At 49.2% G+C, this 17,765-nt stretch overlaps 7 protein-coding genes across 7 annotated transcripts; 3 read left to right on the forward strand and 4 right to left on the reverse strand.

Annotated features, from left to right (window-relative positions):
- Window positions 1-308: 308 nt before the first annotated feature.
- On the forward strand, window positions 309-1,784 carry BDV38DRAFT_248903 (uncharacterized protein). The gene has a single exon (XM_032054764.1). The coding sequence runs from the start codon at window positions 1,009-1,011 to the stop codon at window positions 1,405-1,407; it is 399 nt and encodes a 132-aa protein (XP_031912750.1). The 5' UTR covers window positions 309-1,008; the 3' UTR covers window positions 1,408-1,784.
- Window positions 1,785-2,165: 381 nt separating this feature from the next.
- On the forward strand, window positions 2,166-2,969 carry BDV38DRAFT_248904 (DUF1993 domain-containing protein). Its single transcript, XM_032054765.1, has one exon. It carries the CDS (start codon window positions 2,229-2,231, stop codon window positions 2,742-2,744), a length of 516 nt encoding a protein of 171 aa, XP_031912751.1. The 5' UTR covers window positions 2,166-2,228; the 3' UTR covers window positions 2,745-2,969.
- A 715-nt stretch (window positions 2,970-3,684) lies between these two features.
- Window positions 3,685-4,902, forward strand: BDV38DRAFT_107330 (putative metallo-beta-lactamase domain protein). Its single transcript, XM_032050920.1, has 3 exons — window positions 3,685-3,816; window positions 3,996-4,569; window positions 4,628-4,902. Exons 1-3 carry the CDS (start codon window positions 3,701-3,703, stop codon window positions 4,820-4,822), a joined length of 885 nt encoding a protein of 294 aa, XP_031912752.1. The 5' UTR covers window positions 3,685-3,700; the 3' UTR covers window positions 4,823-4,902.
- Window positions 4,903-6,054, reverse strand: BDV38DRAFT_107293 (uncharacterized protein). Its single transcript, XM_032050919.1, has one exon. The coding sequence runs from the start codon at window positions 5,847-5,849 to the stop codon at window positions 4,983-4,985; it is 867 nt and encodes a 288-aa protein (XP_031912753.1). The 5' UTR covers window positions 5,850-6,054; the 3' UTR covers window positions 4,903-4,982.
- A 205-nt stretch (window positions 6,055-6,259) lies between these two features.
- Window positions 6,260-7,051, reverse strand: BDV38DRAFT_283639 (uncharacterized protein; the record flags this gene model as incomplete). Its single annotated transcript, XM_032060075.1, has 1 exon — window positions 6,260-7,051. The coding sequence occupies one exon, from the start codon at window positions 7,049-7,051 to the stop codon at window positions 6,260-6,262; it is 792 nt and encodes a 263-aa protein (XP_031912754.1).
- A 751-nt stretch (window positions 7,052-7,802) lies between these two features.
- Window positions 7,803-12,720, reverse strand: BDV38DRAFT_271815 (uncharacterized protein; the record flags this gene model as incomplete). Its single annotated transcript, XM_032057383.1, has 3 exons — window positions 7,803-7,964; window positions 8,024-9,436; window positions 9,493-12,720. 3 exons carry the CDS (start codon window positions 12,718-12,720, stop codon window positions 7,803-7,805), a joined length of 4,803 nt encoding a protein of 1,600 aa, XP_031912755.1.
- A 2,949-nt stretch (window positions 12,721-15,669) lies between these two features.
- On the reverse strand, window positions 15,670-17,761 carry has1 (ATP-dependent RNA helicase HAS1; the record flags this gene model as incomplete). The annotated part of the gene is made up of 6 exons (XM_032060076.1): window positions 15,670-15,906; window positions 15,966-16,226; window positions 16,289-16,420; window positions 16,479-16,825; window positions 16,884-17,126; window positions 17,191-17,761. The coding sequence occupies 6 exons, from the start codon at window positions 17,759-17,761 to the stop codon at window positions 15,670-15,672; spliced, it is 1,791 nt and encodes a 596-aa protein (XP_031912756.1).
- Window positions 17,762-17,765: the final 4 nt, after the last annotated feature.

The raw sequence follows: 17,765 nt of genomic DNA on the forward strand, positions 1-17,765 counted from the left end.
TCAGCCATTTTTTCTTAATGCGGGATTAGTCTACAGAATTATCCCCCGGACCCGTGTACAACGTTTCGGCCGTGACCCCGTTAACATGACTGACCCTAAATCTTATACAAAGAACGAAATGTGGGCCATTTGGATTGGCTCAACTCACTGTCATCCCCCGCTATGTGCTTAGCGTCTTGACCACGCTGGTGATCTCAGACAGTCATTATGATTCACCTGCATGTCACTCTCTTGGAATACTTCATCATGCATGAAGGTACTAGAATAGGCTATCGCAGTGGCTAATGTCGGTGGAATCAAATCCTTGGGGATTTGGCTCCGAGGAGAAGGTACTCTATAAACTATATAATTCGTTTCATCACGTACTTCACAAGAGAAGCTCTGTTGATAAAGCAAATCCACTTACCTCAACTCCATTGTTTCTCCCACTCCTTATCTTGCATTATTCTTCAACCCCACTTCCCTCGACCGAGAATTAGAAATAGCCCTCCCTAACCTACCCTTCTCGGGGATGTTCACACGCGAAAGCCTTCCAGCTGCACGACAATTTGCAGAGAACGCAAGCACCGTTGATTCGATATTAGTTATCTCTCCGTCCATCACCCACGAGGAAACGAACAATATGGGGCCTCGCGGGGACATTCCAATTTCTATCCTCCAATCATCCACTAGCAAAGACAACAGCAAAAGGCCATGCACCATCTACCTACACTCAGGAGGCATGATCAAGGGCAACCGTTTTCACGGGAGCGACTATTCCCGCCACATGGGTGCCCGATTTTGATGCAGTCTGTGCGCTAGTAGAGTACCGACTAGCACTGTAAAACCCCGCCCCGGCCGGAGTGGAAGACTGCTACGCAGCTCTGAAATGGACCAGCCTAAATGCAGACTTGCTGAGCATTGATCCCAGCCGCATAATCACCGTCGGTTCATCAGCAGGGCGGCGGTCTCACAGCCGGGACATCCCTCCTCGCACGAGACCGCGGTGGTCCTGGCGTTCACGCTCAGATGCTGCTCGCGCCCATGTTGGATGATCGTTACGGGACGGTGTCGGCGACGCAGTACGGTGACCAGCTACCATGGACGCGTGGGGTTGGCGAAATGGCTTGGGAGTGTACTCCTGGAAGAAAAGAAGTGAGAGATGAGAGTGTTGGCATCTACGCTGTACCTGGGCGTACTGAGGATCTGTCCAATTTGCCCCAAGCTTATATTGATGTTGGCTCGGCTGAGGTATTTGGGGATAAGAGCATTGCATATGCATCGGGTCTTCTCGCTTCTGGGTGCCTGTTTGGATTGCATGTTTGGCCTAGTGCTTTTCATGGATCGGATTTAGGGGTTCCTGAAGCTGCTATTTTGAAAGCTGGTGCTAAGGCGAGGGACGATTGGATCGCTCGTATGATGAAATAATAACTTGAATTGAGCGATAGATTCCATCAATACGTATTACTAGAGACGCTTGACAGTGAATATCTCACACCCTGGTGTTCTATCCTACCCGAGATCATAATTATGACCGGACCGAGCCAAAGTAACGGCTGGACTATGACACAAAGAACGAAGTACTAGCATCAGCTGTTTGCCTGGGTGACTTGCCGTATAGCCTAACAGTTGAAGCCTAGAATAGTTGGGAGTATAATGCAATGATTGGAGAAGAGAAGAGATGAATCGACCATTGTAGTACGTCGGTTAAGTACCGATTGAGTAGAGGAATAGAGTAGCGAGGGTCAGCAGTTTCGATAATAACAATAAGGTATCCGTCAAGATAGTAGTAAGCAGGAGAGAAGAAAAAAAAGAATTGACAAGAGTGGGATTCGAACCCACGCGTCTTGCGACATATGAAGTAACCCTAGTTGTTCTAGGACAAGCTGTAGCTTGAGTCATACACCTGATAGGACTGTTAGATGATTGGTTGCTTGATCATTGTAGGGAAGTGCAAATTTACCTTAACCACTCGGTCATCTTGCCATGTTGGTGATTGAGATTGGAAAACTAGGCTATTTATGTAAATATAAACGTATCAAGAACCACCTTTTAACGGCGTATAAGCTAGATTCAAAAAGACCCCTCGATGTGTTTCATAACTTGTATTGTAATAGACCGTAAGATCTTCTAATATAAAAGAAATACGAGTAACTCCATCCATCTTACATTGGAATCCAACCCAACGAATATCCACCATTTTCCACACAAGTCTCGTATATAAATCTTCCGATTCACCCACTCCAACCATGGCTCACACCTTCTACGACGGAACCATCCCGGTAGTCCAGGCCATCCTCAACTCCCTCTCCCACATCCTCCATCAAGCTGAGCAACACTCCAATGCCGACACTCTCCTCGCAGCCCGTCTCCATGAGGACATGTACCCACTAACCGACCAAGTCCGCATCGCGACCCAGTTCTCCGAGAACCTGGTCGCAAGACTGACCGGTCGAGAGCCGGTGATGTTCGATGGCAGTCCCACGACATTTGCCGAGTGCTACGAGCGCATTGAGACGGTGTTGAAAGCATTTAACGAGGCCGATAAGGACGTCGTCAATCAACATGCTGACGTTGTCGCGACGACGAAGATGGGCCCCGAAAAGGCGGTTGAGATGACTGCTGCGGCGTATGCTCATAGCGTTGCTTTGCCGAACATCTATTTCCATCTTACTACTGCGTATGGGATTCTAAGGAAGGAGGGCGTGCCGTTGGGTAAGCGGGATTATTATGTTGGGTTTTTCCCTCATATTGGGGGCCAGTAGAGGGGGATTCTTTGGGATTTGGGGGCGGGTTTTGTTCGTGGTCTTTGATTTTCTTATATTGGAGATTGTACTGTGAGATCTATTGATATTACACACAACCGAATAGACGGTTGGGTTTTCGTGACGTCTATGTTAGATATAGAAGAGTACTCATCTCCACCTATACTAGGCTTCTGATAGTATAGTAAATTGGATATTACATAGCCTGTGTTTGCTCAGTAGCTGAATACTCTCCCCTCCAGGACGCTAATCGTTAGTGGTAATATACTCGCCATCTTTCCAGCCCTTACACTTCTACTAAAGGGAGCCCAATTTCTAACTACCTACCATCCACCACGTAATCGATGATGGATCTTTTCAATAGATAGATCACAGGCCACATCGAGGCCCAAAAACAGTCATTTTCAGTATAAATTCTGCACACTTCATATGCAGAGTGACACGAGAATGAGTCATTTTAACTAGATTCAATTCCCGATTCAGAATCGTGCCCTAACGAGGAGAACGTTAGAGAACGGTTGGTACAGTACATAGATCACTTCTGGAAGTAATTATCTCACATATCTTATCACCCTTTGAAAAATATGAGATCAAAGTAGAAAGATAAATTGGGGTTGATAAATAATAGTAAAAGTATCAGTATCGTTATGTCTGCACATGGGTTAGCAATATAACCCTACCTTGCCCTACCTACCCTACAGTACCCTTCACATAAATCCCAGCCAACTCACCTACTCACTAATGCACCCCCTCCAAGCAAAATAAAACAGCACAGAAAACACATACATTAGTAACAAGATGAACGAATGACGTAAATCCTGCAATAAGTTCTAACCATGGTACATGTGACGCCTCCCCCGCACCTTAACAGAAGCTCCCCAAAAGTACCGCTACAACGTCCTCATCCCCAAGAACTCCCAAGTACACCCCCTAACAACCAGCTACATTATCTCAAAATGTCCAACTCATTAGATCTAGCCATCTGCTCGACCTGTGGAACGCAGTATCCCACAACATGCGAATCATCGTGTAAGATATGCGACGATCCAAGACAGTTCATTCCTGCGACTGGGTAAATTCTATATCCCCTTCCTTTCCCTTCCCTTTCCTCTATCTACAACTACAACTTCGATTCAAGTATATCCTAAAGGGAAAAGAGAGAGGGGCACCTGTAGTATCGATACATATTTATTATATTTCTAGAAGAGGAAACCAAGTACTAACTATAATATATTAACCCTCCGGCCAAAGACAATCCTGGACAACACTCCGCACTCTCCAAAACACCAAAACATATCATAACGAATTCACCCCAGATTCAATCCACAAGGATTTAATCTCCATTCACACCGTCCCGAGAGTGGCCATCGGCCAACGTGCCTTACTATGTCGTACGCCTACCGGTAATCTCCTCTGGGATTGCATCACTTACATCGATGATGAGACCGTCTCCAAGATCAACGAGCTAGGCGGTCTGAAAGGAATTGTTATCTCGCATCCACACTTCTACACCACGCACCTTCACTGGGCGGAGATCTTTGACTGTCCTGTTTATTTGGCGCGGGAGGATAGAGAGTGGGTGGTGCGCACGGGGAAGAGGCAGGTTCTTTGGGATTCGTCACGGTTGCCGGTTCCTGGGGTGGATGCTGATTTGGTGGCTGTGAAGACTGGGGGGCATTTTCCTGGGAGTTCGGTGCTGTGGTGGAGGTCGTTGAGGGTGTTGTTGGTTGCTGATTCGATTGGGGTGGTGCCGAGTGGGATTTATCATGTTGGCAGGTTGCCTGGGACTGTGTCCTTTACTTTTATGTGGTCTTATCCTAATATGGTTTGTCTTTTCTTTTCTTTTATGTTGCTTGTTGTTGTTGGCTGACTGGGAAACATAGATACCTCTGCCTCCAGATGAAGTGCATAATATCTGGAAGGCCGTCGAGGATTTGGATTTTGACGATATCCGTGGTGGCTTCATGGGAACGGAGGTAAATGGCAATTGTAGGCAGCGTGTGCTAGAGAGTGCTAAGATATTCGTCAAGTCTATGGGTCATCTCGAACATACAATTCATGAGGAACAGTGTCTTTGAAACGAGCGCTATGGATATAAAAAACAGCATGTACAGACTAGTAGAATGAACAAACTCCCATGTCCGTCTCCAGCGATTCAGTCACTGGGTTAACAATAAAAGACTGCTTAGCCAAAACATCAACTCAGATACTTCAAGCAACGCTAAGAATAATCCAATATCAAAGGTCTGAAAACGGCCGCACGGAAGTCACACTCCGACTTCTTGTACAGTGTGGCGTCATAGACAAATTACCATACGACCCTTCACTGATAGAAAATCTTGCAGGATAACCCTCCGTTGGCCGAGCTGACCTTGACCCCTCTTCCAATATCAAGATTGCACACGAGTCGTTCATTAGAGGCAACTCAACAGAGTCAACAGACCGCGGCCGACTAGCAGGGCCCAAGCGCTGTCTCTCAGCCCTGAGCGCAGCGTACTCTGGGTTCAAAGTAGATACACTTGTCTGGTTCACACTAGGAGAATCGATATGAGAGACAGATAAACTTCTCTGTTCTTCATCTTCGTTGGCGCAGAGTAACCGTTGTGCACTGCTGCTTTCGCTTGCTGCATGTGCTGACTCTGGGAGTTGATGGCTGGGAAAAAAAGCTTCCACGCCGCGGCTTGACCCGCAGTGCCACTGACGAAATCCAGTTGGTACACAAGGTGAGGCATGGATAAGAGGGCTCTGCACGTCAGACGATGTCCGGCTTTCATCTGCAGGGCCATCGACTGATGGAAAATGTGCTATCTCAATTGCATCCGGGATTGTGGGTGAGCGGAAGACACCCTCGGGCATGACAGATAAGAAAATATTGATGATAAGTTGCTCTCTGAGAACAATAGCTCGAACGACTGGGCTTTTCAGTGGTCGTTTCCGGCTTTTGTCAAGGCGAAATAGGAATGCTACAGCGTGGAGAAGCTTCAGGGTTATGAGGGCTCCCAGAAGAGAGAGGACTTCACCGGTGCTGATGATGATGGGGTTGTTGGGGGGAAGTGTAGACTCTTCGTCGATGTGGGTTGCCATGGGAGCTGATGGGGAAGACATTGCTGGAAATGAGTGTGTATATCAGAAAGGATGTCAAAGAGGCTGATGGTTATTATCAAGGAAACAAAAGGTGGGTTTGGAAATTGAGAACGGTTCTGAATATGAGGAATTGGCTGTCACGTAAAAAGGAAAGAGCAACTGGACACAACAATCCTATGACAGTCACTTCGCTAGTAACATCAGGCTCTACTATTTTTTCTTTGGCTTAACCCAACTCATTCATGGTTCCTGGTGAGTATAAATAGCGTCCTCATTCTGGAAGCCAAGCATTATTCTATCAATGAAACCAACTGTAGCTTTTTCTATAACCGAATTGCCAAGCGAGCGCGGGAGAGATGAAGGCTCTGATACATAAAGACTTAGTCCGTTCCTACTGCCAAACAAGATAAGCAGATATATCGAATCCTCAATCAGCAAGCTACATCCTCCGAAGCGACGAGCATCCAATCCTCCCCGGGCCCTTCCTGAGTCAGAGCGTCAGTCGATGTCCACTGCACATGATTGCCTTGTTTCGAAAACGATGTAGAGCCAATGAACCCCCCTTTCCTCAGTTCATAGAAGTGGAACTTAAAAGAAGTCGCCACGTTGCCGGCTAAGACGCACGTCAAATGGTGGTTTTCAAAGGAAAGGATCACAAACCGGCGTGCGTTGCCCGGTTCTATCAACATGAGCTGGACAACATCTCCACCGACTAGGACCAGAGGTTCACTGGTCTCAGGGCAAATTTGAATGCGGAATTTTGAACGGTTCGTTGTTGAAACATTCACCTTGGCTTTATTGGGAGGCACGAACCACCACTCTGGTGCATTTCGGTTGCGGATGTAGTAGCATCGATTGTTGATGTTGCCAGAAGCATTGTCGTCTGAAGCATTGGTAGGGTTGAAAGTTATCTGGCTGGTAAGCGGGCTGATGAAGAGTTTGCCTTTCAGGTAATTTTGAGCTGCCTCGGGGATTTCTTCGTTCGTGCCCTGGTCGATGTCGGTGACGAGATTGGTCAGTAACGAGATGGTATTCTCGTGGGTTGGGTCGATGGACCATAATGTGGGTGAGTAGTAAGTTGTTCTGATTGGAATGTATCCCAAGACCTTCATGGGAGTGTACTGTTGCAGTTGTCGGTAGAAATAGTCGGCAGTTTCCCGGTTAACTGTGGTGAGGACATGAATGCTAGCGCCCTTCGCTGCTATATGGACATAGTATGGCATCTTGGCCCTCAGGCGTGGTGAGAGGAAAGACAAGTAGTGATGAATAGTGAGCTGTATCTGGTAACGGGCTGTCTTATAGAAATAGATGGTGAGCACTATGAAAGTGTGATACAATTCATTGAATGGATGATAGGCGGAATTCGACTTATAAGAAGTTCTCCGTATCGTTCACAGTCGTTCTTTCCTTCTCATACATCCTCACCGAGAGCAAACTAGGAAGGACGTCTGTATTATCCTGAGGGGGAAGCATCGTTTGCTCTCTAGAACGCATAGATTGGCTCATGCCATGGTCAACCCGGAATACGCCAGCATGTGTTCATAAGGGAAGAAAGGCAAATGGAGGGAAAGCGTCAAAATTAATGTTGCTATGGCCTGGTGTTCACACCATTGATTATGAATGTGCATGTTGTGATCCTGAACTCTAGACTGTATCAACAAGAACATGATCGAGTGCTTTTGATTCGAATTATGCATGGTAAGAAGCATCATCACCAATAGCCAACAAGATATGTGGAAGAGAAGGGAATCGCTATTGGACATCGCAGGTAAATGGTATTGTAAGGAGAAAGAAAACCAAAATTTACAGCCTCATCCACCCCTTGTCCGATAATAAACATGTTGTAAATCAAGTCATCGTGCGTATGCAAGGACGCTAGGCATAACATACGTAGAATCATAAAGAATAGAAATGTGCGAACGGCAGAAGTCATAATGTCGTAAGGAAGTATTGGCATCTACTCGTCAAGCGAGACTAATAGAGAGATTCCTCGTCGACCTGATCAGGGCTTGCTCGATATTGGCTCCGCTTCCTTCGGCTAGGACTGCTATATTGACTGCCCGAATTCAGCGGACGAGGCCCGGTAGGTTTACGGGGAGGCGGTGTGCTGCGCGGAGAAGAGCGTAATGCAGAATTCTAATCATTCCGTCAGCTTCCCTTCAATACTATAACACCCTCGACGAAAGTAGACTTACCCGCGAAGCAACGCGATCCACATACGATCGCTCATCATCCTCCTTGACCTTTGGCGGCCGCTCAGGAACCAATGGACCATCATCCTTGATCTTTGGGGGCCTCGGTGGACCAGTATGTCGAGAGCTGGCCTCCGAGTAGCCCGCATCCGAGATCGGGGAGAGACGACTGGCGCCGCTGCTGTGTCGCGGATTGGGGTTCCCAGCTGACAAGCTCGGATTCGAATTCCACTGGTCCGAGGGGGCACCAGGCGGCATCCCGTAGATCTGAGCTTGTGTTTCTAGCTGAGACTGGTATCGGCCAGTAGGCCCCTGGCGAGGCTGAGGATGTTGAAGATCCAGACTCTCTCGGTGAGCTCTGTATTTCGGAGCTTCCGAAACCTGGGAAGGAACCAAAGGCGATGGCGGCCGGTTCTCTTGCTGCTGGTCATCTAAGGTGTAGGTCGACCGCAGCCTGTCATCGCCTTGTGGATCATACCAATCAGGGGCCTTGTATGGGCCCTGGATATCGGACCCTGAACGCGAAGCATCGAAAGACGGGCGCTCTTTGCGGCCTGGCTGGATGCTATTGCGGATATTGTCTCCCATGGAAGATGCCGTGGTTTTGGACCAACGGGAAATCTTGGGGAAGAACGAGGAGCTGCTTGACTTGTGCTTCTTGGACTTCTCATTTGTCTTCGGGGACGTTTCATTACTGAGAGCGCCAGAGGCCATGGGCGCCCGAGGTGGCGTGGAGGCCGAGGAGGGTCCAGCCCTGTCCTGTTGGCCGTTTGTGTTGTTGAATGATGCCGGGTTCGGGCTCAGGAACTCTCCACGCTCATTGATTTCCATCTCCTCATCGGCTTCTGGAACAGTGCTGACACGATGTTCAGAATCCCTCCGCAGGCCATTACCACGAGATTCTGGCATTGGCCGAGAAGAAGTCGATAGCAAGTACCCGGAATGGTCGGGGGAAGAAGTTCCAGCATGTCCTTCAGGCTCGTAGCCTTCTGGATCTACACTGGCAGACCGGGGTCCACTGCGGCCCAGCCTCTCGTCTTGACCATCACGGAGTGCTTCAACCTCATCGAGCAGTTGCTCCAGCATGTCCTCGATTCTTGATAGGTCGTTGGAAGACTTGAGACTGAGTCCTTTAAGTGCACGTTTGAAAACGTTCTTACGCTTGGAACGTAGGTCTTCGTCGTCTGCAGAAGACTGGCGGGCGCTTCTGGTGCTGGCCGGCAGTGGGCGAGGTCCTCCGAGAGCTCGATACGTTCGGTCATGCTGCTTGTCACTTGCTTCCATGAGCATCCCGTCCTGCTGAGCAATAAACTTCTTCATTTCCTCGAACGAGTTGCGCATTTCCGCTGCGCTCCTAACAAGGGTAACGAGAATCTCCGTATCGCGGGCGTTTCGTTGGGCGTCGCGCACGGTGAGCTGTGTACAAGTCAGAATCAGTTCGCAAAATTTAATTTTTGTCCCGAATTACTTACATGGTCCATGAGTGCGACAATATCTTTGGACTGAATACGGTCAATGCCCCTTCCAGTTGCACTGTCGTACAGAGGCGAGCCGACACCCTGAGAGTAGCCACTGAGTTGCCGCTGGTGACCAGACATGAACTGATCATCAGCTCCAGTAGGGCTATCGAAGAGGCCCATGCCATTGGTGTCCATACCACCGAATCCTTTGTCCAAAGGTTCCGGGGTATCGATACCCGGTGAGAGAGGGTTTGGGGCGGACACATAGCCCTCATCTTTGCCTGGCGGCGTGCCAAACAACGGACCTCTTGAGTACTGATGATCAAGATAGTCACCCGGGTTGTAGTCATTTGTTTCATAGTAGTCATGACCGTAATCAGGTTGGTCACCTAACCCCGGGCCTGTATTACCAACAGAGCCAGCATTGTCAAACATAGGCGACTGGCCACGGTTATCTGGCGTCTGCTCATATGCCCAGTCACCTCCATGCATGCCTCCTCCGATTGGGCCTTGGATAATAGATGGATTCGTATTGATTTCCGATTCAGAATCCGGACTTCGGTCGGCTTCTGGACTGGGGCTCTCACGGTCATGGATGTCTTCAGAAAACATGTGTGTCGGGTCGGTCTGGTCCTCTAGTGACTGTGTAACACTCTGGGGAGGCGACGTGGCTCCCATTCGTCGGGGGAAGGAGGCCGCATCTGGACTGGAGGCGTCTTGGCGTTGTTTTAGAGGGCTTCCTTGGCGGGATCCGTGAGGAGTCTGGTTTGCCCTTTCCACTGGCTTGGGACTTTGGCCTTCCAAACGCCGGGAGAGATCAGTCTGTGAGCGATTGGCTGCAGACTGGTTGGACTTCGTGTCCATAATGGACGGATCAAGAAGAGAGGCTACCGCGGATTCGACTGCGATGGGCTGGATAACCTGAGGGTTGGCACCGATGCCTGCAACGGGCTGACGTTGGTTTACTTTTTCCATGTAGCTCACCTCACTCTCGTCCATAAAGCCGGTCATCCTTTTGGGGTCAGTACTTGCGGTCTCCGTCATCGATCGTGGTGACATGGCGGGGGATTCTTCATACCCAAGTTCAGCCCCATACTTGTTGTTATGTCGTAGGATTTCTTTCTGGCCTGCAAGGCTAATACCGTGAGGCCGTGAAGACCTTGCAAGGTTGGTGCTTGGGGCAGATGAAAGCGAATCAATGGAGAGGCGTTGTTCCATCTCTTTCTCAGTCCCGGAAAATCCATGCTCAACCGGCTGGATTGAATCCTGTTTGATGTGGGACTCGCTCTGGTTGCTAGCTACACTCTGGATTGGGCTGAGGGTGCGTCGACGGTCAGTGGGCCTAGAGCCGTGATGCCCGGAATGTTCATCCAAGAGATTGGCCGCTGCGGCAGCCGCAATAGCTCCTGCGGCAGCGTCCCCTACAGGTGAAAGGCTCTGTTCGCGATAATCTTCTTCAGGATAATCATGAAGCGACAGGTCGTGGCTAGAGAAATTGCTGTGTTTAAGGTCATATCGCGAATCCAACAAATCCCGATGCGGGCTACGGACGTCGTGGATTTCCGAGGTTTCACGGGAACCATAGGGCTCTGCGGTCTGTTCGGAAAGAAGCGAGTCTCTGGTCATGTCCGACTCAATCGCGCTGCGCAGGGGCATGGGTGCCACGTTGTGTTTCTGGAAGACCAACTCGGTATCGTTGAAACTGCCCTTGCGACTCCCCGGGCCACTCGGCCTCCGTCGTTCGGTTTTGTCGATGCTGGAACGAGAATCATGGTGCTTAAGAGCGGCTGCGGTCAGAGCTGACCCAACCCTGGCGGCCTTTTCGGCATCCCGCAGCCCCTTGCTTTTTTGCCGACGTAGCTTCTCGTGTTCTGTTAGTTCTGGCCGAAGGCCCCATTTGACGTAGCTGTTTTCGGATGGTGCCTCGCTGCCTTTGCTGGGCCTGCGCTCATGTTGCGAGGGAGCTGGCTCGCCGGAAAGGACTATACCCTCGTCCTGGCCATCCTTATTCAGAACGACGGTAGGCCGCGTCACGTCGGGAGCGCTGGCATGCTTTGAGAGGCGTCTTCCGAGCTCGTCTCGCGATGGGGTGCTCCCGGACGAGTGGGATGTATTCATGTCCCGTTCGAATTTGGATGTATTGGTCATCACCTTTTGGTCCTTCTTGAGCTCTTTTAGCTCGGGCAAGATCAACCGACGGATGGCATCTTCAACGGTCTCGAGGAGCTTTGGGTTGTTGATCGATGACTTGGAGGTGCCAGACCGGAAGGAATATTGATCGCCAGATTTACGATGGGCGGACAACGCCGACGCGCTGAGCAAGCTCGGATTTGGACTCATGTCTTCGTCTGGGTATGCCGATAAGCGAGATCGAGACTTGGACTCTGGTTCGTGGAAGTCGGCAGTGTCTCCCTTATTCAGTTGGCCTTTAGAAGTCTCACGAGGGTCGTTACTCAGCTTCTCCGCCACTCGATGAGCGATGCGTTCCGTACTCAGGCTGCGGCTTCTTTGTCGCCTGGGTGTCTGGAGATAGTCTTTGTATTCCGGACTGTGCTCACGTTCTCGCGATGAACTTTGACTGCGTTTTCGTCGTATGTTAGAAGAGGAGGCTTCTAGCATGCTATCCGCGGGCATCGACGAGATGTCCGAGGTTGGTTGGAAATATCTTGCGTCGCTAGACAGCTCACTACTCTGGTCGCGATTCACAAGCTCGATTTCCACGGGTGTATGACCAGAGGGCTGCTGGTTCTCATCGGTACCTGAGTTGAAAGAGCAGATGCTATAATCATCACTGGACTTGTTGTTCCTGGATGGCGAGCTAAAAGAAATCCGGCGCGAGTAGACGGGCTTGCGGTTCCCGTTGGATTCAGTAATCTGAATGTGATCTTTTGAATCCTTGCGCTTCCGGGAGTTTGAAGGAGTGACTCGAACTCGGACACTGGGTCGGGAGACCAAGGAGCCAGAACCCTTCCCGCCCTCGAAATATTCGATGAGCAGGGAGGTCTGGGAGTGCTGCGCTGACCGGGACAGTTTGGATTCGTCCCCGTGGGTACGGTTCTTGCGCCGAGTGGAGATAGTTACGGGACTGCCGTCGTCCGGTATGGAGTACGACGTTTTGTCTGTGCGTCGAGATACGTCAGTTGCCAAATCAGTCCCTGTTACGCTACCTCCAGTGGTGGTAGTGTCGACAATAGATTCAGTGGGTGCAGGTAAGATCGGTCTGCGGGTGTCGATACCCATGATGGATGAATAAGGAGACTCTCCTTTCAACCAGACCCGATCATTACCCCTGTCGAGTTAATTTCGTCCACTATTTTGTTTTTTCTTTTCTTTTCTTTTTCTTATTTCCTTTTCGGGGAGTGGGACCTTTCTTTCTTTTTCTTTCGGGGGGGTGGTGGTGGGGGGGCAGGAAGCGTGCAAGGGAATAGAGGCTGGTAGAGAGACAAGCAATCTGGGAGTGAATCCAGGCTGCTTGCGGACTGAAGGTCACTACAGATTGGACAGTGGACGTGCAGTGGTTGAGGAGGCAGACAGTGGTGATGGTGTTGGGTAAGAGTGGGGGGGGGAAGGTATGATCGTGGGTCGGAGAGGAGGTGAGGAGGAATGTAGAGGATCTGATATCACACGGGAGAAAGGAAATTAAGCGTACCAGCGCAGTAATTAGAAGCGATGTAGCATGTATGGGAGGGGGGAAAGGGAGGAAAGATCCAAGACCAGTGAGGAGGAATCAAGAACGAAAGAAGAGAATGTGATGGGAAGGAAAAGTAAAAGCCGTTGGAAGTGAGCGGCTGATCCCTCACTTGGGAGTAGATGAGGATGAGCAATAACAGCTGCAAGAATCGGTGTAGAAAGGCAATAAATTAATTCGGGCCCGTCGGAAATTTTTAGAGGCACATGCCTACTAACAAGCTATACCGCCAAATAGAAAACTCATTGGATGCGAGGCTCATGTAAGGATGGGAGGGAAAATTAAGAGAAAAAAAGAGACAGAAAATTCAAAATCCAAACGGTGGGATACTGGCCACCATCGGCAAAGGACAACAATAATGGTCGTACGGAGAGCGGTGGGAATAATGGTGGTCCTGGGAAAAATAGAAAAAAGCGAAGGCTGGTCGGAGGGGGTATAAAGACGCAGTGAATGAACGATAATAATAATAATGATTTGATGGATCGATGAACAGTTGGCGAACTAAAAGATGGTTTAGCGGCGGACAACAAAACAGCCCCATCTGACAAGGAAAAGATCGTTGACCAGCCTTGCCTTTTTATTTTATTCAATTTCTTTTCTTTTCTTTTTCTTTTTTTGGCTCTTCAAATTTTATTTTACTTTTTTCCCCCAGTCTTTCTCTTTTATTTATTCGGGTTCTACCTTGTTTGTAACTCGATCAACCATTCTCAATGGCTAAGAAACTGAAAATGACGCTGTAGTCCACATTGAGGTTCTCGCCCAATGATCCCCACGCAAGGCGCCACAGATACTACATAGTATCAAGTATGGTACATATACGTGGATGGCCTCTCCATACAGTAGTAATATTGAAAGTAACATTGGTTGGGATCTTAGCCCTGAACCCCTCCGTGACTTGGGCTCTAAAAGTTCATATAAAAATCCCCAAAAATCTTCTTTCCCGCTTCGCCCTTCTTTCCATTCCTTCTTGAATTCTTCTAGGTATCTAGAGGCGTTCATTCCAAAGAGAAGGTGGCCATGTTTCAACGTGGTGCGACCGGAATGTGATCTGTCCTCTGTGAGAATTGAGTCTGCCTGTCGGGCGGTCTCCAAGAGCCCTACTACTACTAATGGCCCTATGATCGTTGCACAGGTGTGTCGGTACCTCTTGCTTCCCAAAATGAAGACGAAACGAGGACTGGCAGTAAGTAAGACCACTCCTCGTAGGTATGAAGTGGCATCGAGGAATCAATAGATGAAACGCCTCTTATGCCCGTCAGTTGTGCCCCTCTCGACCTGGACAGACTTTGATCCAGGAACGAATAATGCAGCCTAATAAGCAGCAGCATCATTTTGCAACCCTATGAAAGAATGAATCGATCCCGCAGCTGTGACGGGATAGTCTCCCCCGAGTGGAGAGAGTCAAGGCAGACCCGCCACGAGCATTGAAACCCACCTTGACAGACCCTCAATCAGGTCTCCAGGACGACCCTCCCTCATCCACTTCCATTGGCCCTCCCGCTGCCAACTCATCACATAGTCCTTCCTTGTGACAAAATGTCCGTCGTCCCGTGTCATTGATTGGTCGCAATGAGAATTCAGTCATGCCTTAGGCACAATGCCTTATTACTTTGTCTTTTCAATCCAATCGAGCATTTAAACACGATATCCTCGATCCTCCCCCCAAAGTTACTAACCGTGAGTTTAATCCATTCACTCTCGCCCGACAAAAACTTTACTTGGTGGGGGATCAACCTCCCCAGCCACCAGACCAGCCACCCGGCCCTTGCTCGGCTCACCACGATAGACTAGTATTCGTAGTTTGCATTCATCGAATCAACCTTCCAAGACGCGGGTGTCTGCCATTACCCAAGGATAGTAGTATATTTATGTATGCTGTCTGCTTACGCGAACCGTGGAACGGAAAAGCTCTGTATCCTTGGTTCCGCTGACCCTTATCTGGACTGTCTTCATCCCTCGTTATTTAGCCGGAACTCGGTCGCCGGGGATTGGTTGTATAGACGGTTAGGTTTTTTTTTTCCCTTGCTCTAAATGCTGCATCGAGTTAATCAAAGTGTTTAATTTTCGCGGCTCTCTAGGCATGTCGGATTTTCTCATTTTGCTCCTTTTTATGATCCGACGATCGTACCAAATTCGCATGATATGTTCGTAAGGAAAATAAACCGTAAGAGTCCCCTCTGGCTGCGGGGGACGTCGTATCCAGAGATTTGTAAAAGTACAGAAATAGATGGCTGACCCTGCACCTGCGGCCGCATTGTCAATTTTACTACCATAGGATGACCTACGTAGCCCCGGAAGGGAAACGAGGTTGAATGCTGTAATTCTTGGTATTCGAAGACGTATCTAGATACAATTCCATACCTTTGGTGTATGAAGGCAAGTGAAATATGATATGCCATGATGATAATATAGGTAAAAAAAAAGGATCCAGGTTAAACTCCAGGCCAACGGATAAAAAACATGCAAGGAAGACAATTGCTTTTTCCCTCTACTAGATCGAATCAGTCATCATTATGCTTGCGCTTGAACTTCGAGCCAGGCTGGCTGCCGTAGTTCCGTCGGCCCTGTGGTTGTTTGTCTTTCAGGCTGGAGCCGAGCTGGATATCGATGCGGGGAGGGGTCGAGAACCCGAAGCCCTTCGCTACCTTAACCAAGTCGAGCTTGTGCACGTCGAAGACGGACCGGAGAGAGTGGGAGGCATATGCCTGAAGGTAGGAGCGGTAACCTTCCTTAGCGGACTATTTGCGGATGCGTTAGTATAGGTACATGAAATGATGTCTGAATGAGCGAAGCTTACCTTGTTCAGATAATAGTTCTGACCAATGAGTTTCTCCAGTTGAGACTGAACATTGACAATCTTCTGAGCCGGGAAGTCAAACTCCACGACGGGTACTCGAGCCTCCTTCAGATGCTTCAAGAACCCTACTTCCGAGGGTTGCAAGAACATCAGACTGCGTCCCTTTCCGTTGGATCCACGGGCTGTACGACCAACACGGTGAATGTAGTCACGAGGGTCATCTGGGGGGTCGAACTGGATAATCCAGTCCACAGCGGGAATCTTGAGAAAGTTAGACAGGTGTAACAGAGATAAACATCTGAATAGGAAGGCAATTGACATACATCTAAGCCTCGGGCGGCAACGTCGGTACAGATCAGAGTTCCCTGCTTTGCATTGCAGAACTCAAAGAATGTGTTGGTCCGCTTCTGCTGCTTCTGCTTTCCGTGCAAGTCAAGCACAGGGAGATCGATATACTATAGTTCAATCATGTTAGCCTACAAGCCTTTGCTCACCAAAAATAAATATACTTACGTTGAGCAATTCACCGTAGTACTTGACAGAGTTGCAGCTGCTCAGGAAAACGATGATCTTCTTCTTAAGGTTGCGCTTGAGGAAAGAGAACAGGAGTAAGAAACGCTTGTCAGCTTCACAGATGACATAACCTTGCTCCAATCCCTCAACAGTACTGTGTTCCTTGCGATGGTCCACGTTGATGTAGAGGGGGCCAGGTCTAAGAGAGATACGAGCCAAATCTTCAACCTTGGTAGTCTGCGTCGCAGAGAAGAGCATAGTTTGTCTGTTCTCAGAAGGGAGAATCTTGGCAATTTGGCGCATTTCATCCTCGAAACCGACTTCCAGGATACGGTCCGCCTCGTCAACTGTCAACAGTCAGTCACTCCATTCACCCACTTGTAATGCTAAAGAGGGTCATCATACTGATAAGAGTGCGCAAGTTCTTGAATACAAATCCTTGCGTATTCTGCAGATGATCGAGCAGACGTCCAGGTGTTGCCACGAGAAGGTTAACACCCTTCATGAGTTTCTCCGCCTCGGCTCTCCGGTTTGCACCTCCAATAACAATACCGTAGGTCTGGCTGTGATGCGCCAAGAGTTCCCTAACTTGACCGAAAATCTGAAGTGCAAGCTCGCGAGTAGGACTGACAATAACGGCACCAGTACCTAACCAAAACGCAGGAGTTAGTATACAAAACAGCGGAACCACATAAAAATGCGTAGAACATACCGTTTCTCGGCTTGAATCGCAGAGCGCTAAGCATTTCAATGGCAGGAATCAAGAAGGACAAGGTCTTTCCGGAACCAGTCTTTGCAGCACCAAGAACATCGCGACCAGCAAGCAGAGGAGGAATTGTACGCCGTTGAACTTCTGTCATCGTCTCGAATCCCATTCCCTCGATACCCTTCATAGTCTTCTCCGACAATCCCAGCTCCGTGAACTTCACCGGATCGCCATCCTGCTGGGGCAGACGGATCGTATCGGCAGAAGGAAGATCCTCACCGTTGGTGGCGGGTGTCTCTTCAACATCGCTCTTCTCCTCTTCATTGTCAGAGGCCTCCTGCTCAGATTCCTCTGCATCCTTCTTCTCGTCATCACTAGACATATGTTCGACCTTCTGCTTCTTGATCTTCTCTTTCTTCGCCTTCTTCTTGTCGACAGTAACTTCCTCCTTTTCGGGAGAATCGGTCACGGCTTCAGTCGCAGCCGGGGCAGCAGCCTCCTCCTTGCGCGCATTTCCACCATGCTTTCTCTTGCGCTTCTTCGAGATAGATTGAGCGGTGTCCACAGGGATCGGCATTTTG

Source organism: Aspergillus pseudotamarii, assembly GCF_009193445.1.
Source record: "Aspergillus pseudotamarii strain CBS 117625 unplaced genomic scaffold BDV38scaffold_32, whole genome shotgun sequence".
In the NCBI taxonomy this organism is placed as follows: Eukaryota; Fungi; Ascomycota; class Eurotiomycetes; order Eurotiales; family Aspergillaceae; genus Aspergillus; species Aspergillus pseudotamarii.

Excerpts from the sequence above, each read along its gene's own strand:
- BDV38DRAFT_248903 (XM_032054764.1), top strand. The coding sequence starts at position 1,009 with ATGCTGCTCGCGCCCATGTTGGATGATCGTTACGGGACGGTGTCGGCG.
- BDV38DRAFT_107293 (XM_032050919.1), bottom strand. The coding sequence starts at position 5,849 with ATGTCTTCCCCATCAGCTCCCATGGCAACCCACATCGACGAAGAGTCT.
- BDV38DRAFT_248904 (XM_032054765.1), top strand. The coding sequence starts at position 2,229 with ATGGCTCACACCTTCTACGACGGAACCATCCCGGTAGTCCAGGCCATC.
- BDV38DRAFT_107330 (XM_032050920.1), top strand. The coding sequence starts at position 3,701 with ATGTCCAACTCATTAGATCTAGCCATCTGCTCGACCTGTGGAACGCAG. Across the intron at positions 3,817-3,995 it reads CAGTTCATTCCTGCGACTGG|ACAATCCTGGACAACACTCC; the intron begins GTAAATTCTATA and ends CTCCGGCCAAAG. Across the intron at positions 4,570-4,627 it reads TGTGGTCTTATCCTAATATG|ATACCTCTGCCTCCAGATGA; the intron begins GTTTGTCTTTTC and ends TGGGAAACATAG.